The following is a 22,012-nucleotide window of genomic DNA, read 5'->3' on the forward strand; positions in this document are numbered from 1 at the left end:
TGGCTGATCCTGTTAGTCATTTCATGAGATGACAGACATTTTTAGTCATTTCATGAAATGTCTGATTTCACAATCTGTCTGCAAGACAAATGTATATACTTCTCATGATTTGGTTGTAGGCACGTATAGCTTGATAGCGAAGTAAGAATCTACATCGAAACATCGCTCTATGTTGATAAACTCCGTGAGATTGTGTTTCATTTCTGACTCATCAACTTCTAGAAAGTCGATCAAACATTCAGGTTATAGTGAGAGCTGCGAAAATTTCTCAGACCTCCCCTGCTTTGTTGAGGCATTTCCAGCTTGCTGAACAGTGGTCTCCTCGTTTTACCACCATGTATATTTTAAACAGCGAAATCAGTCACATGCGGTGACAGAGAGAACAATGGCCGACACAGAGGTCGTCTCAGTTTTCTCTCGACAACCTGTAATTGGAGTGCAATCTTGATGATGATCCACTGGCAGATTTACATACATTCTTTAAAGATCCAAGAATTCATTCAACCATATTTAACCAATCTGTAACTACTACTGCACCCAGTAGTTGCCATAGCAACTGAATGTGAGGTTCGTAATCTTACCTGTGGCCGCTTCGTTAAAAGTAAATATGGTTCTATAGAGATATGACATGTCAACCAAGTCAGCGAGATGGACCATCCGGTCCCCTTAATCGCCTCTTACGACAAACATAGTCGCCCTTTTTCCTGGGTTGCTTAAGACCTATTCTACCCCGGATCATCATGGGTGCATGGTAATAGAACCCTGGTCTTCGACGAGCGAACGCTTTAAAACTATTAGGAAGCCCATGCGTGTCCGTTTTATCCTGTCAATGAGGTTCGAGGGGTAGTCTGTTGGTAACAGCTTTCGCTCGTCACGCCGAAACCCCGAGTTCGATTCTCCATATGGGTACAATTGTCTTCCCAGGTGTCTCCCTGCCGTGCTACTGCTGGAATATTGCTAAAAGCGGTGTAGAACTAAATCACTCACTGAGTCTCAACTACATGGGTAAATGGGTAAATCCAGTGTACGCCCTGAAGTCTTGCAATTCCTATACTCAGTCGTGCACATACACTGTTCCGTGACTCACCTCTCCCAAGCCGCCTGGGCGAGCAAGGTTTTATTCGATTAAGCAAGCGTTTGTTGTTTCAGACCTTGTTGATCTACCTTGACTAATCGTTATTTACAGACAGACAAGCTGAATCAGTGTTAATCCACTGGGACTACTGTAGTGTGGAATTGTACTATGACATTTTTGTCTGATTAGTCACAGTAGTGACTTGCTAGAGGGATTGCACGCCGCTAAAATAAACTAAACGACCAGCTGTTACTACTACTACTACTACTGCTGCTGCTACTACCGTTGCTGCTGCTTCTACTGCTGCTGCTACTACTACTACTACAGTAACTACTACTACTGCTGCTGCTGCTACTACTGCTGCTGCTGCTACTACTACTGCTGCTGCTACTACTGCTGCTGCTGCTACTACTACTACTGCTGCTGTCACTACTGCTACTACTGCTGCTGCTACTACTACTGCTGCTGCTACTACTACTGCTGCTGCTACTACTACTACTGCTGCTGTCACTACTGCTACTATTGCTGCTGCTGCTACTACTACTACTACTGCTACTACATCTACTACTACTACTCCCACTACTACTACTACCACCACCACTTCTACTACCACTACTACTAATGTGGGGTGCAGAGTGCGACGTAAACTCACTCACTCACTCACACCTCTTGTAAGGTGTATTGTAGTGTGACAAAAACTAACTCCATTGATGAGACTGTACTGGAAAGTTCCGAAATAGACAGTACAATTCCACAACAGCCATGTCTCCCAGTCAACATATTGTAGCCAGTGCACCATTGCTCTTCACTGATTCTTAACGTAATACAAAAGAATTAACACGGTGTTACACGAGATGATGGTCAACCTTTATTAAACGATTCATCTTTGATGTATGTGGGAATACAAAGCTTACCTACCTCGAAGGGCTGGCGGTGGAAACAAGTTTATCATCACTGAACATGTTCTCGGTAACAAACAAATGTCCTCGTCTGTATACAACTACCCTCGTTTTATCTAAATGTATCGTTACTACATGTGATTCGTTAAGCCTTTAAAGAACATCAGTCACAATCGTACCATGAAGGGGGAGGTTATGGTGATGATTTTGCCACTTTCATTGGCATCTCGAAAAGTCTATTTAATTTCAGGGCGTAGCTACCATTATACAAAGAAACCGGGATTACATATGTTTGTTCCTGAAAGGTTGGACAAGCTCACAATACGATCTAAATTTAAAGCTTTGTAGCCTGTCCGCCTTGCACGAAAATATTGGCATGGTACGCGCCAGTGGGCTACCAGAAATGGGCTCCACACATTATACCCAAGTGGGAATGGAACAGGGCCTCCAGCATGACGAGCCAACGCTTTAACCACTAGGCTAGCACACCCCAACCCCCACCCTCCACCCAAGAAAGTATGTATAAGATGGATCAATAATATTTGCCAAACTTGAAATGTAGTGTTGTATTCGAAATATTGTTTCGCATTAGGTTGAATAAAATAAGATATATTGGAACTTAGTACAGTAGGGCACCCAGTGCTATTAAGTGATTGGTCATTGACCAAGCACTATGAGGTCGGTGTTTAAATTCCCGACTCTGGACCAGGCAACCCAGGGGTCATATCAAGATGACAGATTAAAGGGTGGGATAGCTAAGTGAAAATGTTACTAACCCATATCACTCTTCTCTCGCCCTGGAAAATTATCAATATCACGGAACTTTGGGGACGGACTTTTAACACCTTAATAATTGACTTAATGTGCATCAAATTAAGAAAAAAGTATCTGAATTTTCAGCTAGCCAATCGGGATAGCTTTAACACTTTAACAATATATTACTGGCCCGATTCACAATCAGCTAGCAGTTGGCTTGTGGGCCAGTAGCTATTGCAAGTTAGCTATTTAGATAGAATCAAACAATTAGAAACTGAAGACAAGCCACATTCTGAAGCTGAGGAAATCTAGAGTTGCTTCAGTTTTGTTATTAGCCTTAGAGAAAGGTTCAACAGTATGGAAATTAATGTGGATCGATCTACGCAATCGGGATACAATGACATGTGTCACCCAAGTCAGCGAACATGACCACCCGATCCCGTTAGTCGCCTCTTACGACAAGCACGGGTTACTGAAGATCAGTTCTAACTCGGATCTTCATGGGTTGGCTGTTAGACAGACTCTGGTTACCTTTGCCTGTGTGTATATAGAGTCTTGAGTGTCTCGAAGGTCAACTGGTCACACTGTAATTGTGCAGAATATTTTGTTTACCAAGTTACAGCCATCTTCGTCTTCTGTAACCACTGGAATCGGTTTGGGAGGACACCATTTAAGGGCCACTGTGTCAGTCGTTGTTTTCACTCGCTGCTATCTTTCAATTAGCTAAGCGACTGCTCATAATTTATATCTAGGGGTGGTGATGATTTTATGTGTGTGGTTGTGTTGGGGGTGGGGGTGGGGGTTGTGGGTTGTGGGTTGTGGGTTGTTACCATTTGTTCTAGATAGGACATCAATTTCAATTTCAGCAAATTTGTACATATGACTATTTGAAATTCTATGTTTAAAGATTATGGGAAATGTGAGTGGGTGGGGGTGTCACTGATTTGTACATGACATAGGGAGATTCTCTTACTTTGACTTTGTACATTAGGTTGGGGATGGGGATGGGGATGGGGATGGGGATGGTTATCATACATGCTTCTCCATAAATTATGAACGGTCATTAAAACATAAACCGTTAATCATAACTATGTGTGTTATACCAAGGTCACACCCTTTTTGCCTGAGTTCCCGACTTCAGTCCAGATCGATCTTATATCCGCGTCCCAAACGGTCTCACATCCTTTTTGACAATGTCATATGCGTATCTGCTATCGCCATTGTCCGGCCTACTAGGAAATGCACGCTCCTCGACGGTCAACGTCATGTACTGTACGTGTACTGCCTCCTCGACGACTCGAGATCGCTAGATGTTTTGTCAAGTCATGGAAACGCCTTTGTCTAATACATCCGGGTCACGTGACGTGTAGTTGCACATAAAATCCAGCTGGCCATAGCTGTCAGTCCCTCAAATACAACGGTTCGCCGAAGCTCAGGTGTGCACTTTCTTGATTGCAGGTGTTAAAGATGCCTTCTTACAAATACACGTATTTCAATCTTCGTGCGAGGGGAGAGATACCACGCCTAATTCTCAGAAATGCTGGGGTAGATTTTGAAGACAATAGGATTGAATTTAGCGAGTGGCCCACCGTAAAAGCAAGTAAGTAAGCAAGTCAGTTCAGCTACCAATGACACGCATAAAATATGAGTCCATGGTTTACTCTCAATTCTGTTAGCGCTGGCTATCATTTTACATAGAAAATTACGCGATTGGTAACTGGTTAAACCCTTTTCCTAAAGGCTGTATTCGCTCGTGCAGGTATGGATTTTCGAGAGACAGGTTTCAAATTCTTTGTGCGCTTGCAGGTGTGACGGATCTTGTTGTAAGTAAGCTCTTGACAGCCCATTGAGATACGGGCCTGCATTGATCCCCAGAATGAAAAGAAGGCTGACTGTAGTATCAAGGGCCACCGATACCTTTAACAGAGACCTTCTGACGGCTGAAATGCACAATTTGGAATGCAGTTCTTAATAGTAACTTGAAAGTGCATCAATGTTACCTCACGAAAATAAAATACATCACAAAAATCTGTAAAGGAAATCCCATATTTATGATGTTCATACATACTGCTTGCGGAGATAACGGAGATTTCATCAGAAAAAATATCTGAACTCATATTTTGTATGTTTATTGCTAAAAGACGTGCAGATCAAGTCTTACCAGTTTGTGTATTATTAACGCCACGAGCAAGCTTGGGGTAAACGATGAGTCGTCATGCTACGTTGGTTTTGGAGTGGTGACCTAGCAACACTTTAACCCTTTACCTGGTAAACCCAAACTCAGGCACAGTTAAGAGAAGGATACTCTACTAGCGATCACATTTTCACATCATTTGGCTTAGCGGGATCTTTTGTTAGCAAGAACTAAAAACTATTCTGTGCCTATGTTGTTTTTCGAAGAGCATGTGATACAGTCCGGCATTCTTGTAGCTTTTACAATATAATGTAACTGAAATAGGTCCTATGCTCATGTATAACAAATACAATAAAATTCACGTGTTATATACAAAGATATACACACACGTTTCCCATGTAAAACCAGTGTCAGACAAGGAGACAACCTATCTCCTAAGCCGTTTGATATGTTCTGAGTGATTTAGAAAACACCATTGCATGACTCGTGTAGTGGCTAGTAAATTCAGCTAAACCGGTGCAAACTGCAAACGATGCAGTCTTTTTAACTAGAGGTAGCCTAGTGGTTAAAGCGTTCGCTCGTCAAGCCGAAGACACGGGTTCGATTTCCCACCCGTTTGAAGCCCATTTCTGGTGTTCCCCGCCGTGATATTGCTGAAATGTTGCTAAAAATGGCATAACGCTAAACTCACTTGCAACCATTGTAAAATATGTTAGATTCATCCAGTAGGTACTGTGAGGTATGAAGAATTAAGATTAAATGTTTCTAAAATTGAACTGATACTTCGAGGATCCAAAACTTGATTGTACACCATTTTTGTGTAATTGTTCAAGTCACTTTGGATATGATGATTTTTGTGAATATCTCTACATCACATTACAAAACCATTCCACATTTACTTTTGCAAAGTCACATCAAATGGAACAGACAAGAGGTACGCGAAAAACATTGCTGAATCACTTTAAAATTTTCAATAACATACCTAACCTCAAACTAAACATTTATAATTTTAACCGTTTCCAGGTACCCCTTTTGGTCAGCTCCCATTTATAGAGATCGATGGAGAGGCGTTCCCAGAGAGTATGTCCATCTCCCGGTACCTTGCTGCAGAATACGGTAAGTCAGCTTCACATTACAAATAACGCATATGACGTCAGCTTCACATTACAAATAACGCATATAACGTCAGCTTCACATTACAAATAACGCATATAACGTCAGCTTCACATTACAAAATAACGCATATGACGTCAGCTTCACATCACATTACAAAATAACGCATATTACCTCAGCTTCACATTACAAATAACACATAATACGTCAGCTTCACATTACAAAACAACGCATATTACGTCAGCTTCACTTTACAAATAACGCATATGACGTCAGCTTCACATTACAAAACAACGCATATTACGTCAGCTTCACATTACAAATAACGCATATGACGTCAGCTTCACATTACAAATAACGCATATTACGTCAGCTTCACATTACAAATAACGCATATTATGTCAGCTTCACATTACAAATAACGCATATTATGTCAGCTTCACATTACAAAATAACGCATATTACGTCAGCTTCACACATATTACATAACACACATATTACTTCCTGTCAAACTGGTTGCATATTTGCCTCTCATTCATATCATATAAAAGGTACAGTATTTTTCATCATAAATATTTTCTTTCTTGAGGAGTTCATTCAAAACCCTGTTTGAATTCAGGCGTGGCCGGGAAAACTCCCAGAGAGCGACTCAGAGCGGATGTGCTCACCGAGCAGACCCGGTCCATGAAGGAGGGTATCTACAAATACTTCTTTGAGGGCGACGCCACCATCAAGGTTGGTTCTTGAATTCTTGAAAGGCAGTTAGTAGTTGGGCGAACGAATATACATCTTCTTAATGGGATCGGGTGGTCAGGCTCGCTGGCTTAGTTGGCACGTGTCATTGTATCCCAGTAGTGGACTCTGATGTTCATGCTATTGATCTCTGGATTATCTGATCAAGACTCGATTATTTACAGACCACCGCCATATTGCTGTAATATTGTTGAATGCAGCGTTAAACAGCACACCAACCATTATATTCGTACCTAAGACTCATGTGTATCTGTTTATGTTCCAGGCTGAGGCGCAGAAGAAGTTTGAGGAGGAGATCCGGCCAAAGTACCTGAAAACCTGGGAACAAACGGCCAAGGACAACGCTTCCGGGTCAGGGCACCTCGTGGGTAATGCTGTAAGTACACTTTACCATCCCAACATATTTGGGAGAGAGCGAGTGCCTTCTTCAACAATATATCAGTGATATACTAGACAGCAAAAGAAACGCAATATATATATATATATATATATGAAATAGTCCTTGTTAAACTTGAGTGGAAAGCGTGCAGTGATGCAGGATGTAGACTAGTGTTAGCACCAAGCGATCACGGTATGGTGACGACTTAACTTTCTTTACAATGTGTCTGAACCTTGCTAATGGTTGCAGTGTTAGTAAAATGTAATATGGTTGGGGAAATCTTGTCGGAGAGACAGTGCCAAGCTCAGTGTGACGAGACAGACGCGGACACACACACACACACACACACACACACACACACTGGCACGTCACATACACGCAATACAGAATCTGACACATACATACACTCACTCTCACTCACATTCACACAAACTGACACTTTGCATGCACACAAAACATACGGCATATACACACTCACTCTCACATACACCACAAACTGACACTTCATACACTACACACAAGACACACACCATAAAACACACACATTCAGACCACACACACCATACACATGCTCAGGATGTGAAGCACCGGATTGCCCGGTCCAAATTCGAATACTTGCTGTCGTCATATAGTCAGAAAGTTGCTGAACAAATAAACAAACAAACAAACAAACGAACGAAGCACCCGTTGAACGTGTGGGCACTACTGACCTAGCAACATGATCCTCCACAGCTAACCATCGCTGACCTGGCCGTGATGGACGCTCTGGAAGCAGTATTGCAAGACGAAACCTTCAAGGTCACCTTCCCAAAGACCTACCCCAACTTGGCCAAGAACTACAACACGGTGACCAATGTGGCGAACATTAAGAAATACCGGGAGTCAAGGCCACAGACCTCCATTTGAACATTGTCTTTCGTTACACAACAAGAGGAGGAGATGCTCCATAGACTGGTTGACATTGCCCAACGCTTTATCAGTAAATCGTTCTAGAATTTGCACTTTACAAGGGAAGTGTTATCAAAGCTAAGATATGTTACTTTTGACCTCTGTCTACAGTTCATTTTGAGTGCATAGCTTTCGGTCATCAAAAGCTATTTCATGTGTCAAAACTACACAAAATGCATATGTGACACTACTACACCGTAAAAACAGTTGCTTTCTTTTTTAAAAAAAATAAAATAAAATCGCACACAAGCGAATTTCATGTCCATACTCCAATCATCTTTCAAGAGCGATTACTGTAAAAAACACGTATGTCATAAGGAAGTGCACTCTCTCGACATTCATTATCATCATTTCAACATTCATTAACTCCTACATATCTTCCAATTCCAATTTTAAATCGAAAATTACAAATGAAGTTCCCTACAGTTTAGAGTATATTTGTCAGACTTTTAGGTGGCTTTAAGGATGTTGATTTTGTTTGAAGGTGATTTGCTCTCATACTAAGAACGCGGGTGCGTTTTTCATTCGCAATAAATCGGGTGATTTCCATCCATTTGTTTGTTAAGACATTCGTTTTTTCACTATTATCGATATCATTGTATTCACACTCATGACATATTTAATTAATTCGCTGTGTTTTCATAGGGCAATATACTTTATAACTTTGAACGTGGGTTTGTGTTGTTCTGTACATCAAATATTAGGTTCAACAGTTGTCCACTTTTTGCAACATGACGCCGTCCCTCGCTCATCTGATGCAGTAGGCTATACAGCTTGGATGTAGAAATTGGGAGAAAAATTACTTTAACTGTTCGTAGGTGATACTATGACTTTCACATCTCTGCGAAAATTGTTTGGTTGGCTGTTGTTTAACGCCGCACTCAGCAATATTCCAGCTATATGGTGGCGGTCTGCAAATAATCGAGTCTCGTTCATACAATCCAGTGATCAACAGCAAAACGATGACGTGTCAACCAAGTCAGCAAGTCTGACCAGCCAATACCGTAACTCTCCTCTGTAACGAGTATCTTCACGGGTGAGTAAGTTTAGTTCTGCGCCACACTCAGCAATGTTCCAGCTATATGGTGGCGGTCTGTATGTAATCGAGCCTGGACCAAACAACCCAGTCACCAACTTCATCATCGATCTGCGCAGTTGGGAACTGATGCCATGTGTCAACCAAGTCAGCCAGCCTGACCACCCGACTCCGTTAGTCGCCTTTCCCGACAAGCATGGATTACAGAACATTAATTCTAACCCAGATCTCCACGTGTTCATCTCGTGAGGACAATCCGTGAAAGGTTTTCACTGTAGACAGTGTGGGGTAAATCTCCACGGTTCTGGTTAACTCCTATCTTTGAAGAGGTTACAATTAAGTGGGAACACTGTCTTCAGGAAGGCTTAATACAACTAGCCACTGGACAGAGTAACCCTTTTGTGCTCATGACGGAAAATACCAATCTACATCCGTTCTCAGAACGCAGGTTTACAAGTGAACAGTTGACGTGATAGATTTTCTGGCCGCTTCTTAATACCTATGGAAAATGTCATCAGTGCTAAGAAGTTGCAGCCAGGCTATCTTGCGAAAGGCCATTGCACTATCAACAAATGCTAGTCTATCAGAGAGTTTGATGGCGCGGAACTTACTGTGGACAGAGTACAATCACCGAATATTACTCGTTCGTTGGAACGAGTGCACCGGTACAGAGATTTGCAGAGTTGTCGCCCTTTGGTGTGCATGAAACCCATGCTCGCAGCTTCGCTGAAGTGGTACATATCTCCAACCTGCTTCATTTCCTGTTATCATTCTTACATTTGGCCGAGGTTGATCAATTGCTGTTCAAACCACCATTAAATCAAACTAACTCACTCATAATTAAATTACTAAGGGACCCGTTCATTTTGTTCGTCGGCTTAAAATTATATATTTCCCGTTAAAAAAAACCCCCAAAAAAACCCACCTAAGTTCATCCTGAAAGTGTTGACTTCGGGCGTACTGAAACTGTTTTTGTAACGCATTCATACAACATCCACAGAGTTACAGGATGTTGAAAATCACTTGTAGTCATTTCGGCCTTTGTGGGTTTTTTTCATAGATGGAGCCTGCCAGGTTTAACTGACCCCTTACTGTAAGTGAGATGTCATATGTCTGAGGCACTCAAAACAGCATTTGAGACTTATTAATACCCGATTCATGAGATATCTGTTTTTGTTGAAGGTTAGTTTTCTGTGACCAATGTAAGCAAACACATCCAAAATAATTCATGTTTGTCAATTACGAACTTGGAAAATAAGATTAATGTTTAGTAATTTGTAAGTTTCAGATGCAAAGTCAATCAGGTATTATTGGGATTCAAAAACATGATTTTGTAAAATCAAGAAAACATTTTAGTCAATCAATTCATATTGTCCCCCAAAAATAATCCAAAGGAAACATCCAGATTACTTCATAGCAACCATACCTAGTCTAAATTGATAGTATAAGAGGCCCTTTGAATCTGGGTATGCTGAGTGGTTAAAGCGTTCGCTTGTCACACCGTAGACCTGGGTTCAAGTCCCCACATGGATGTGATGTTATATGCCCATTCCTGGTGTCCCTGCCCCAATATTGCTGTAATATTGCTTAAAAGAGAACATAAACCTAACCTTGTCATTCTGGTCCAAACTAACATACTTCCCACTATCTTAATTGAGGACTACTGTGTCAAATACGCACTTAAAATATGGTTTTCATGTGCAAATTGTCATAAAAAATATCAGCATAAGTGTGGGTAAGATGAAGGAAGTGGAGCCTGGAAACCTCTGCTATTTCTCTGAAATTCATTGCTGTCCAAAGCTCACCTGATAAAAAAAATAACAAAATCTTGAAAAAATGCAAGCCCTTTTTATTTGAACAGTTTGGGCTTGTGGTATTCCTTTTTACAATTGTATACATAGAGCATGCAAACAGCAAAGGCAAACTAAATCACAAATGATATTGTAACCACGGTAACAAGCAATTTTAACATCCAAGCTCAGTAGAGCTATCCTTTCCTGAAATATACATCTGAAACTGGTCATAAAAAGTTCCATTAGGTGTGAACTGAAAAGAAACAACAATACAAAGGACAAGTCCATTTAGCTTGCTAAAGGATGTCAATGAAAATAAAATGTTGCATAAGGCCGATATAACTAGCACAGGTGGGGATCGGGCCTAATCCACAAAACAGTCTTAGTGCTATGTAAGTGTTACACTTCACGAATGATCTTGGTCTTGGCACTAAGATACCTTTGCGAAAGAGGGCTCAGGTCAGGGTTTAGTGTAGTTTGCACCTGCTATGTACATACCAACAAGTGATTATCAACTAACCATGTTCACCAATGCATCAAACTCGGCAAGATGTGCGAGCGTGTGTGTGTCAATGTCTGAAGACTGGGCGTACCACAAAAGCTGTTGCCAAGTCAATGCCGGACTCAATATCACAATGAGTCATGGTAAACAGGACTTTTTTCTGTTCAGGAATGACCTGACAGCTGTTAAGCCTGACTTAAAATTTCTTGTTTATAGACTGTATTTAATAAATATTTGATGTGGAACAAAAAGACCTTTCAGAGGCTTCATTATTAAAATTGTATTTTGATATTAGTGTGAGCAGCTTTTTAAAGCCCTTGTGAGCCTTGAAATCTTGTGTGATATATTTCATATATGCACACTATTTGAATAGAGAATACAATGTAAAGTTTACATTAAGAAAAACGCAAACAGTAGTGCTTTACCATGTGTAAGAAAACCTTTCACTTTTTATTTTTGAGTTGGCTAAATCCGTAAACACATTCTTACTTGCATGTAATGCCTAATCGTGTTTCAATGTAAAACAGTAGCTATACTTCCAGATGCATCTGCAGTATAAAGTCTTCTATCAGCCACTGAGAAAGTAAGTGGACAGGCAACTTATTGTAGTCACTCAGATACTGATACTTGCATTCCTTGGTAACCCAGCAATTGCCTGCAAAAGCATCTCAGAAACTTACAGAAATAATTTCTGGAGGCTCCTCAGGGCATTTATAGTTCTACATACATTACTGCTTTCATACTTCCCTGAAGAAGCATGGTCAGATCCATATCAGCCAAACCTACCTCCTACACCTCTCCTTTCTCAGCTGCCCAAATATTTCTCGGGCATGTATTATGCACACTCATCTTAATCCTTGATATGCTCTATGAATGTTCCCCATACTGACCTCACATATTAATGAATCTACTTTGCATCCCCAACGTTGAACACTGAACATTCCAAGCATAAGCTTGATAAAATGTTCACCAATACTACACACCATAAATATGTTTAAAATCTTAAGCATTCTGAAGTGTTTTCAAACATAAAAATCTTAAATAAAGACGAAATCAAACACATTTGTCTGCTTTATTTTGACATGCATTTCTCTCAAACTGATGTGAATAGAACCAGTCTTAGTACAGACTTTGCAGTGTTTTTGTCTTAAAAATGCAGCGTATCTATCTACCAGTTGAAATGTGAACAACTTTGGCGCCTGATAAAATATTGGCCAGCTTTCATACACTCAAATGACACCTTGAGACAGACTAAATATAATATCCAACAATGCGGTTTATAAAGTGGTCCAATGTAATAGTTCTCTTTCTAAGGAAAGTACAGATTTAGGTACTTCTGGCAAGTAGTACTCCTTCGGGATTCAAAACCACAAGTTCAGCCAGGCACCTAATCGCAAGCACATGGAGTCAACATTCTAAGCCACATGGCCATTGCAATATGAACTTGCACTGTTGGGCTTCATGGAAGCCAAGGTGGCTGTTTGGGTTAGATGACTGTCTTAGTGTGCTTGTGATTAGGTGCCTGACTCTGAGAGTATGATTCAATCCCTTATGGGACTCAACCAAAAACTGTCCTGAATCTCATATTAGTGAAACTGCAAGTTTGATGCACTTGTATTCATGAAAGTCACGAAGAACGTTAAGGTGGAAAATCTGCCTGGGTACATTATCTCAAAACTACTACCCATGTAGATGCACGTCCAGGTTCCCAAACATCTGTTTCTAAAGTACCATTATGTCATATCAGAATTTTTACAACTTGCTTAATTATCTTCAGTGACATAGATAACCTATTACAACAACAATAGACTTTGAAACAGACTAGAATCAAAGACACATCAACCAACATATGTGTACTATGTTAAAGTGAAAATTAATTGGTCACTGCTTTACAAAGGATTCCTCTATCTTTAACCTTGGAATGACTTTAACCTTATGTGTATTGTTTTACCTTATGAGCCAGTGTTTTCTATACATATAGGTGTGAGCTAAACTTCAATAGTGATGTTAGATAAGTTGATGGAATGCCGCAAAGACTATAATTGGTTGGTGCATAAATATCACATATAGGTTATTAGTTAGTTCATAGGAATAAAATCTGCTTTCTGAATAAAACTCTGTGCCCACTAGCCATGAAGAGAGCACACCGTATTCATCTCAGAAACTGTTTGACAGTACTGCTACAGACACCATGCCTTACATGGGGTGGTGTTTATACTACTCAGCCTTTGCCACAGAATTGTTTTATGTTACTGGCCACTTGCCTGAGAAATGTCTAATACAAATGACCACCTGTTCCAGATATCTTACTCCCTCCTTCTACAAGCTACTACCATAGTGAGAGATGTGTCTTGGAATTTAACAGAAGTCTTAGAAAATGGCTGGCTTAATCATCAATAACGTTTTTAAAAAATTGAAATCAAACTCCAATTACAAAGGATAGTAATTACATCATACACTGAAGTATGTATGTTTGGAAGCCTAGATTGTACCGTAACGAAAAAACAGTTGCTATTTTTTCCTGTCTTCTCACAAAAGACACAGCAGAGATTCAAGCAAATGCTGAATAGGCATATGAAAAGAGGACGAGTCTTTGGTTCTCAGACAAGTTCTGTCTAACTATACAATGCATAAGCCATAACCTAAAGCATCAACTGCAGATCTTTTACAGTAACTGGTGTAACGACATGGCGAAACAGGTTCATATCAGTGTGTGAAATAAGCCCAAAATCCAGCCAGATTTTTCAGGGCTGGTAACTTCAAAATGTTACCAGCCCCAAATGGATTTATCCCGACTTCAAGAATTCACTCACAAGCATAGAACATCTAAAATTTGTTCCTGACCATCAAGCTGGTTAGCTGTATATTTCGACCATCCATTAGAAATCTAGCCTGTCTGGGGCAGTCTGATAGGCCTCATTTCATACACTGTTTGCATCACGACAAATTTAATATGAGACATCTATTTCCATTGGCAGTGTCACAATTCCAGAAAAATAACTACCAATTACAGAAAGTCCAAAAATATCTGAGCAGTTCATAAGCCTTACACATCATAGTTCACCAAAAAAAAACCCCAAAAAACTGAAATGAGCCCAAAGACCAAAATGGAAACATATTCGTATATCAACAATATTATCCTAAGTTGGGGATCATTTGTTCCAGACAAAGAAACATGATAAACATGCACTGGAAAGCAACCCTACAACAACTTGATGAATATATATCACATATCCCTGAACACTTCCACAGACTAGTTTTTGTTAAAGTTTCTTGTTGTACATGTCTGCCTGATATTCAGACCTTCACAGACGACCTTATTCTTGTGGAGAGTAACGTGCTGTCAAAATCTACAAAATATACAAACTGTTCAGAACGTAAACTATAAACCTGACCACTGAAATTCATTAAGCATGATGAGCTTCCTAAAGAGAAATCATTATAGTGGGCTGTATGTAGAGATTCATTAGGTACACAAGCCTCCAAGTCAGATGTCTGGTGCTGCTAAGTAAAAATCATCATATTGTGTACAAAGCTGAGGGATATGAATTGAAACCAAGAGTTCTAGAAGGTAAGCAGTCAGCAGTAGCAACAAAAAGACTAATTGGACCAGACATAAACACAGAATCAGAAACAGTGGTACAACTGGATTACCAGCAACTTTAGCTCTGGACTGACTGACTGTTTTAGCTCTGGAATGAATCCCTGAAGACCCAGTTCCTGAACGATCAAAGGATGAACAAGACCACTTTCCAGTGGAACTGTCTGTGCCAAGAACCTAATTATTTGCCAAACCTATTTTAGCGATATTTTTGTGTGAAATTTTGTCATATTATAAGGTCTACCGGTAGGTACCAAACGAAAATTGAGTTTTTTCCTGTCTAAGGGTTTCAGTGGTTGAAGTCACAGACTAGAGTAATACTCTTTTCACATAAAGATTCCAGATAGAACTGTTGCAAAATTTACAAGTTCTGAACCAGCAAGGTTTCTCTGTATACAAATGTACATCTTTGAAACAAGACAAAGAGACTGGTACATCATCCGTAGCAAGCCAACAGTATCACATTTTTTACAAGTTTTTTACTCCAACCATAAACATGTCAACAAAATACAGCAGGACAAGCTAGACAAAGGATGACTGACTGGTACAAACCATCTCTGAATGATGGGTATGTTTGCACCACCAGGTAGACTTGCATACATGTATAGTTTGTCATAATAATAACACAGTGTCTACTACAACAGTGCTCCGTATAAAGTTTCAGTAACCGTGTACAACACATACATGCTTTCTCTAGTCCACCTCAAACGGAAATATGCCATGAACATCTTCATCAACCCAAACTATTCACTGAATAACCAAACGGAATTCAGGATATGGTTCCAAATGAGACAGAGTAGGAATATTTACACTTGAAGATCCAGATTCCGTTTGACTGTGAAATATTACATTTTAGGGAGAAATGGATTTTCAAGTAAAAAAAATAAAAACAGATTTCATTTATTTGACACAAAATGTGATTTGGGCTGATGTCCCAAAGATTCATAGGTCTAGGTCTGTTACTGCAGGATGAGATCTCTGTGCTGCTATTGGCAGCTTGGCTTTGAGGTGGACACTGGTCATAACACATGGTGCCTGGGTGGCTATGAGAACAGATGCATAATGCTTGCTTCATGGAGTTGCATTGTAGAGGATGAACATTATATATACATATGGGTCAATGAGGAGTCCAGACAGACGATGATGAGTTATGCTGCAACTCTATCCTAGGTAGGTCTGCCAGGAGCATCATGGACAACGGATGAATCAGGGCTGCTTCGGCGTCGTAGGAAGAGTATGCAGTTCATTCAACGCAAAGGCCTCTAATGTAAAACATGAGAAGCATCTGTATCCAAGTTCAGGCATCCTAAACCCAATGAATTCAACAATTAACTGTCTCTGTAAACTTGAAATGCACAACCTTCACAATGGACGTCTGAAGACAGCGAACAAGTAACAAACATGGAACAAGTGTGGTGGCCGGTTTCTCTAAGGTACTGTGTCTGGGTTAGCACTGATGATGTAGAGGCTGGCAGAACTATGACAAGGATGAGGGCGAGGATTGGTGATGGATGGCCCCGCATGGTGCTGTTCAAATTCAAGCTGTTACTGATGTTTATATGACACATCCAACTATCATCGTGGACACTTAAGATGATGATGACAGGTTATTATGATCACAACAGCCCACTATCTGCAACAATAGATTTCCATTGACAATAATATTTCCGACAACCTGTTTGTTTGAACAGACCACCATCAAATCAAATCCACATTATTTCATGAAGAAACATCACCAATAATCAGTTCTCTAGAGGGCTTCTTCAAGAACTCCTCTTTATCTCTGTCAACAACCACTCTTCAAGGTAAACTTCAAGCTTGTGGTATTTCATTCAGGCAGCACCATGAAAAAGGAAATACATCCATGGACTATCTCAATATGCAAGAGTAATATGCATCATAACCCTTTGGAAAAGCTGTCTTTTTTCACATGGATCTTGGAAGTAATTCCAAACAGAGTCGATTCAAACAAACAGGCACTACATGAGGAGTCAATGATGCAGTACAGCAATACACAGTATCACTAGTGACGGTGTTGTACGTATGTCAGTACACTGGCATGGTGAGAGACAGCAAGTGGTGGTTACATGCTATATAGTCTGCACAAACACAGCTAAACAAGATCGTAGCTTCCTTGCCTGGTCACGTGGCAGTCAGGTGAACAACACCCAGTTACTGATGGGGTGAGGAGGGAGGGAAGATGGGGAGGGGAAGGGGGGGACTCCAGGTCAGGAGTGCAGCCAGGGATGAGTTAAAGAATCCTCAGCAGTAGCACGTTGGTCCGGGTCAAATTCTAACATTGGAAGGAGAAAATCTGCAAATTCATGTGCTTCTTGTGGGTCCCATTCATATTTCTCGGTTAACACATCGAACAACTGCCATGGCTTCAACTTGGTTATATGTCTCAGTTCACCTGAAACAGATGAAAAATGGGATTAGTTATGTTTTAATGAAGTTTTACTGAAACGGTTAGTGATGGGAATTTTACTCAAAATTAACAATACCTTATGCCAGTATGGTCTATGTCATTTTCACAAAAGCCAGTGTACAGAAATTGTCAACCAATGGTTGGTGGCAAGAACAACAATTAAAGTTTCTGGTTCTGATAAATCCCCAAAATAGCAAGGTCTTCCAAATCAAACATCACTGTTTTTAATCTGTTTAATTTGCAGCACTCAGCAACATCCTAGCTACATGGCATCAGTCCTTAAATAATCAAAACTGGACCCCTCAATCCCCTGATAAACAACATGACCACCGATCAATATCCAAGCGCTAACCAAGCCAGCGAGTCTGACCACCTGATCCCTTTCATAGGGTGCTTCGACAAGGGTGGGTTGCTTGATCTCTCTTGATCATACTAGTTGGAGGGTTCCTAACCAATCCATACAATCTAAGCAAAAGTAAAAAAATATGTATGGAAAACTTCTCAAGGACTGTCTTACATTTTTTGTGCATTTATCAAAGATAAATGGAAACAAATTTGATAAAATGGCGAAGTGGGGAGATTATGTACCAAAACATGACTGTCGTTCGTCAATAAATGAACCAAAAATTGGACAGATATTCAAATTGAAGTCCATTTGGCTTAAAAGTAGACCAATGAATTGCAATTTAGTTCGAAAACTAAAGAATATTGAATATTCAACAAAACGCTGATCATAATCAAAACATCATACCATCTCTGTGAGGTTACTGCAGAAAGTCTGCACTAAAAATAAACAGAATGTTTAACAATTTATCATTAAAATATTGACACAGTTCACTATTTGTTCGAGGGAGGAGTGCAGTGAAGGGGACAGGCAGGTGTGCGAGAAAGGAAGGAGACGGGACAGCACATATTAATGAATCAACAGCTTCGTCAGCACTTGCGCATGTGTTTCTCACACACCTGTCCCATTCTCTGTACTCCCCCTCGCTACAAACAGTGAACTGAGTTAATAAACTCAGCAAAATATAGACTTGACACTCATTATTTTTCAAATAGTGTTTTGCAACATTTCTTGAAAGAGTTCTGGCTGTGATTATGGTTAAATGCATTGTCAAGGGCATTACGCCACACATTCATTCTACTGGTCGGGCCTACGTAACACATGTGAGAGCACTGCGCGCTAACATCACGTTTCCACGTCCAAAGTCACTTGACCTATGTCATATTTGGGATTTCACTTTCTTAGTAAAGTACACATTCTAGTACTTTTTTCGGTTTAGTCCCATCCGGGATTCGAACCCGCACCCTCAGAGTCAGGCACCTAATCGCCAGCACACAAAGTCAGCCGCCTAGCCCGCTCAGCCACCGCGACTTCCTGGCTGAGCGGGCTAGGCGGCTGACTTTGTGTGCTGGCGATTAGGTGCCTGACTCTGAGGGTGCGGGTTCGAATCCCGGATGGGACTAAACCGAAAAAAGTACTAGAATGTGTACTTTACTAAGAAAGTGAAATCCCAAATATGACATATGTTGCATTTGACCACTTTCTAAATGGCATCGTGTAATCATCACTTGACCTGTTGATACACGTGCATTTGATCTCACGGTAGCAGAGGAGAGTGTCATCTCAGAAAAACACGGTTTTATGGTTAATTATTTGTTAATTTGCAATGCCACGACTGTCAAACATTCAGCATGAACGTGCCATTGGCATGCTGAATACGGGAACGTCCGTCACTGATGTTGTGAGGGTTATGGGATGCAGTCGACAGACCATCCATAATCTCAAGACACGTGTCCATCAAACTGGCACTACAGCTGACCGCCCCCGTCCTGGTCGACCACGTGTGAAGACACACGCAGAAGACCGACAGATTGTCTAACGTAATTTGCGTAATCGGTTTGTCACTGCCACATCCACTGGGAATGTATTGTTTGGAGGTTGAGTGATTGCACAAACCATTTGAAATGGCCTGCGCTCTGCTTGTCTTCATGCACAGTGACCATATCGTGGACCAATTCTAACCCGTTTCCAACGACGCCAACGTCTTCTCTGGGCACGACAGCACCTGAGATGGACCCCACGAGATTGGAATAGGGTTGTGTTTAGTGATGAATCAAGGTTCAAATTAACCTTTGCTGATGGAAGTGTTAGAGTTTGGAGAAGACGAGGAGAACGCAATGCGTACAGGAAGTGGAAGGTACCGTTATGGTTTGGGGTACTATCAACGGTCATGCTTGATCCCAACTCATTGTCGTCCAAGGAAACCTTAATGCAGCAGCATACAGGGATCAGGTGCTCGTTCCTGAGTTTTTGTCATTCATGGCAGCTCATGGCCCAGGTTTGACTTTCCAACAGGATAACACCAGACTTCATACGTCCAATTTAGCAACGAATTTCCTCAGGAATGATGGCATCAATATCATGGAATGGCCCTCCAGATCTCCTGACCTCAATCCCATAGAGTACATGTGGGATGTCTTAGGCAGGGGACGCCGTCAAGCTCGGAACCCTCCACAGAACTTGCAGGTGCTTGGTGCCATGTTGGTACAAATATGGCAGCGCATTCCCCAAGCTGTCTTCAGACGCATCATCCAATCCATGAGGAGATGTTGTATCGCAGTTGTGAATGCTCATGGAGGACCGATACTGACATGAAGTTGTGACTCACAGTTTTTCATTTTTGCATTTCCGGTGATACCAATTCCATGACAAACATGATCTGAATGCTATAACATATTTAATGACAAGAGAATTGAATACAATCGTTATGCCAAACCCATTTTCCAAAATGTTCAAATTATTGACTTTTAAACGAGTTTTAAGTTTTTATCTTTGCTGAATTGATTTGAATGATAGTTTGTTAAAGAACTTCTGAAGACAAAAAAACTTGCAAAAAACCTCAACGAGTTGGTGTGATGTTTTGATTATGAACTGCATTTTACTGAGTACTTTACAAGTTAGATTGCAATTCATTCGTATGCTTTGGAGACAAATGTACTGTACCAAGTCACGACAAATATACTTAAGTTGGTTATTTATTGTACAGCTTACAGTAACAAGTCAGTTTACAGATGTGTCTAGACCTGCCATTTTATTTTATTGAGGAATTAAATTTACCCGATTAAGTAACAGGGGAAAACAGAAACTTGGTAAACCAACCATGTTTGCCTTTGCACATATTAAATAGTATATATTTGGAAGAACATCTGGCAGTATTTGGCATCACTTTACATACCCTTAACCTTTGGTGTTGTGTTGAAACTTGAACATTTAACTTGACAAAAGTAAACACAAAATGTATACAGTGGCTATATAGAGAGAGTTTAGTTTTATGCCACTTTTATCAAAATTCAAGGATTATCATGGTGGAATACACCAGAAATGGGCTTTACACATCTGAATGGAACCTGGCCATGTTGACACAAAACCAACAGTTTAGGAAGTTTAAATTTTGTCATAAGTCCATGGTTTGTGGAAAGGATCATCTAATTCCAGAATGTTGATGTTATCATGAGGAACAAGGAAAGACCAAGTGACATGACAATCACAAATGCTCGAACAGGAACAGGATCTGTGCCAATGGTTTCAGATGATTCATTGTGCAGCTACCACAAGCTGTTGCTTTTGCAAGCCATTAAGCCAACAATATATTCCCCCAGGAGCTACAGAGTTTACAAAGTATATGGCCTAGTCAGCGGTAAGTAGCAGAAAATATAACAAAAACATGAGCATATCTTGGCACATTGCAAGGGTTTCTATATAAACAAGCCAAAGTAAAAGCCACCAGGAAGCACTCATTTGAAAAGTCCAACCCTTCTCCCATTTTCTGCAGTTATCAAAAAACTAACATCCCATCTTGATTTCAAGTCAGGCAATCAGACCATGGAAAAGTTAACAACACACACATTATGTAATTATATAAAAAGAATACAAACTCTATGAAAATATCAGTTTTGAAAACAACATATTTTTTTACTCATGGACCAACTACAAAAAGACACCAATGGCTCTCAATCTCTGCTTACACTTCCATGAGGCTAAGAACTTTTCGCGCAAGCAGACTCACCTCGCCTATTGAAGTACTCCCTGGAGTATTTTCCTGACAGTGCTATATGCCTGGGAATGGGACCAAGGAGCTCTATGACATGAGCCAGGTGGTCCTCATCACGGGTGTAGCCTTCCCCTGAGTGGGGCTCGAATAAATAATCACCAGTTGCAAGTTCAAATGCCTGAAGACAGAATTAATTCACTTAAAACATTACATGCAGCATTTTCAGAAACCAAACAATTCATGAAGACTTTGTTTAATACTGGATTTCTTAAATTTCAAGTGAGATTTGATGAACTCATGTGATTACTATAAAAACAGACAACTAACTAATCAATTCAGTGATCAACATTATGAGCATCCATAAAGGAAACTGGGATACAATGGCATGTGTCAACTAAGTCAGCGAGCCTGTCCACCCATCCATTTGTTGTCTCTTAAGAACAAGCATGGGTTGCTGAATTCTCTCCTGAATCTTCACAGGTTATGTTCCTTTTAAAACTGTATTAAGTTAAAGAAACCAATTAATGGTAACCAGGGTTA

At 40.4% G+C, this 22,012-nt stretch overlaps 2 protein-coding genes across 3 annotated transcripts in view; one reads left to right on the forward strand and one right to left on the reverse strand.

The window, feature by feature from the left end:
• The first annotated feature begins 4,087 nt into the window (after nucleotides 1-4,087).
• Nucleotides 4,088-8,726, forward strand: LOC137296384 (glutathione S-transferase 1-like). The gene is made up of 5 exons (XM_067828167.1): nucleotides 4,088-4,330; nucleotides 5,888-5,980; nucleotides 6,597-6,712; nucleotides 6,996-7,106; nucleotides 7,842-8,726. Exons 1-5 carry the CDS (start codon nucleotides 4,198-4,200, stop codon nucleotides 8,013-8,015), a joined length of 627 nt encoding a protein of 208 aa, XP_067684268.1. The 5' UTR covers nucleotides 4,088-4,197; the 3' UTR covers nucleotides 8,016-8,726.
• A 2,200-nt stretch (nucleotides 8,727-10,926) lies between these two features.
• LOC137295689 (SRSF protein kinase 1-like) overlaps nucleotides 10,927-22,012 on the reverse strand; it is a 64,947-nt gene continuing 53,861 nt past the window's right edge. Inside the window, exons 14-15 of one of the 2 annotated variants that reach the window (XM_067827173.1) lie at nucleotides 21,488-21,650; nucleotides 10,927-17,402 (exon numbers count right to left, since the gene is read on the reverse strand). In XM_067827173.1, the coding sequence (XP_067683274.1) occupies nucleotides 17,218-17,402; nucleotides 21,488-21,650 (348 nt within the window). In that variant the 3' untranslated portion in view covers nucleotides 10,927-17,217. The remainder of the gene's footprint in view (nucleotides 17,403-21,487; nucleotides 21,651-22,012) is intronic. The other variant, XM_067827174.1, reaches the window with a different exon arrangement.

This window comes from Haliotis asinina, chromosome 9 (assembly GCF_037392515.1).
Source record: "Haliotis asinina isolate JCU_RB_2024 chromosome 9, JCU_Hal_asi_v2, whole genome shotgun sequence".
In the NCBI taxonomy this organism is placed as follows: Eukaryota; Metazoa; Mollusca; class Gastropoda; order Lepetellida; family Haliotidae; genus Haliotis; species Haliotis asinina.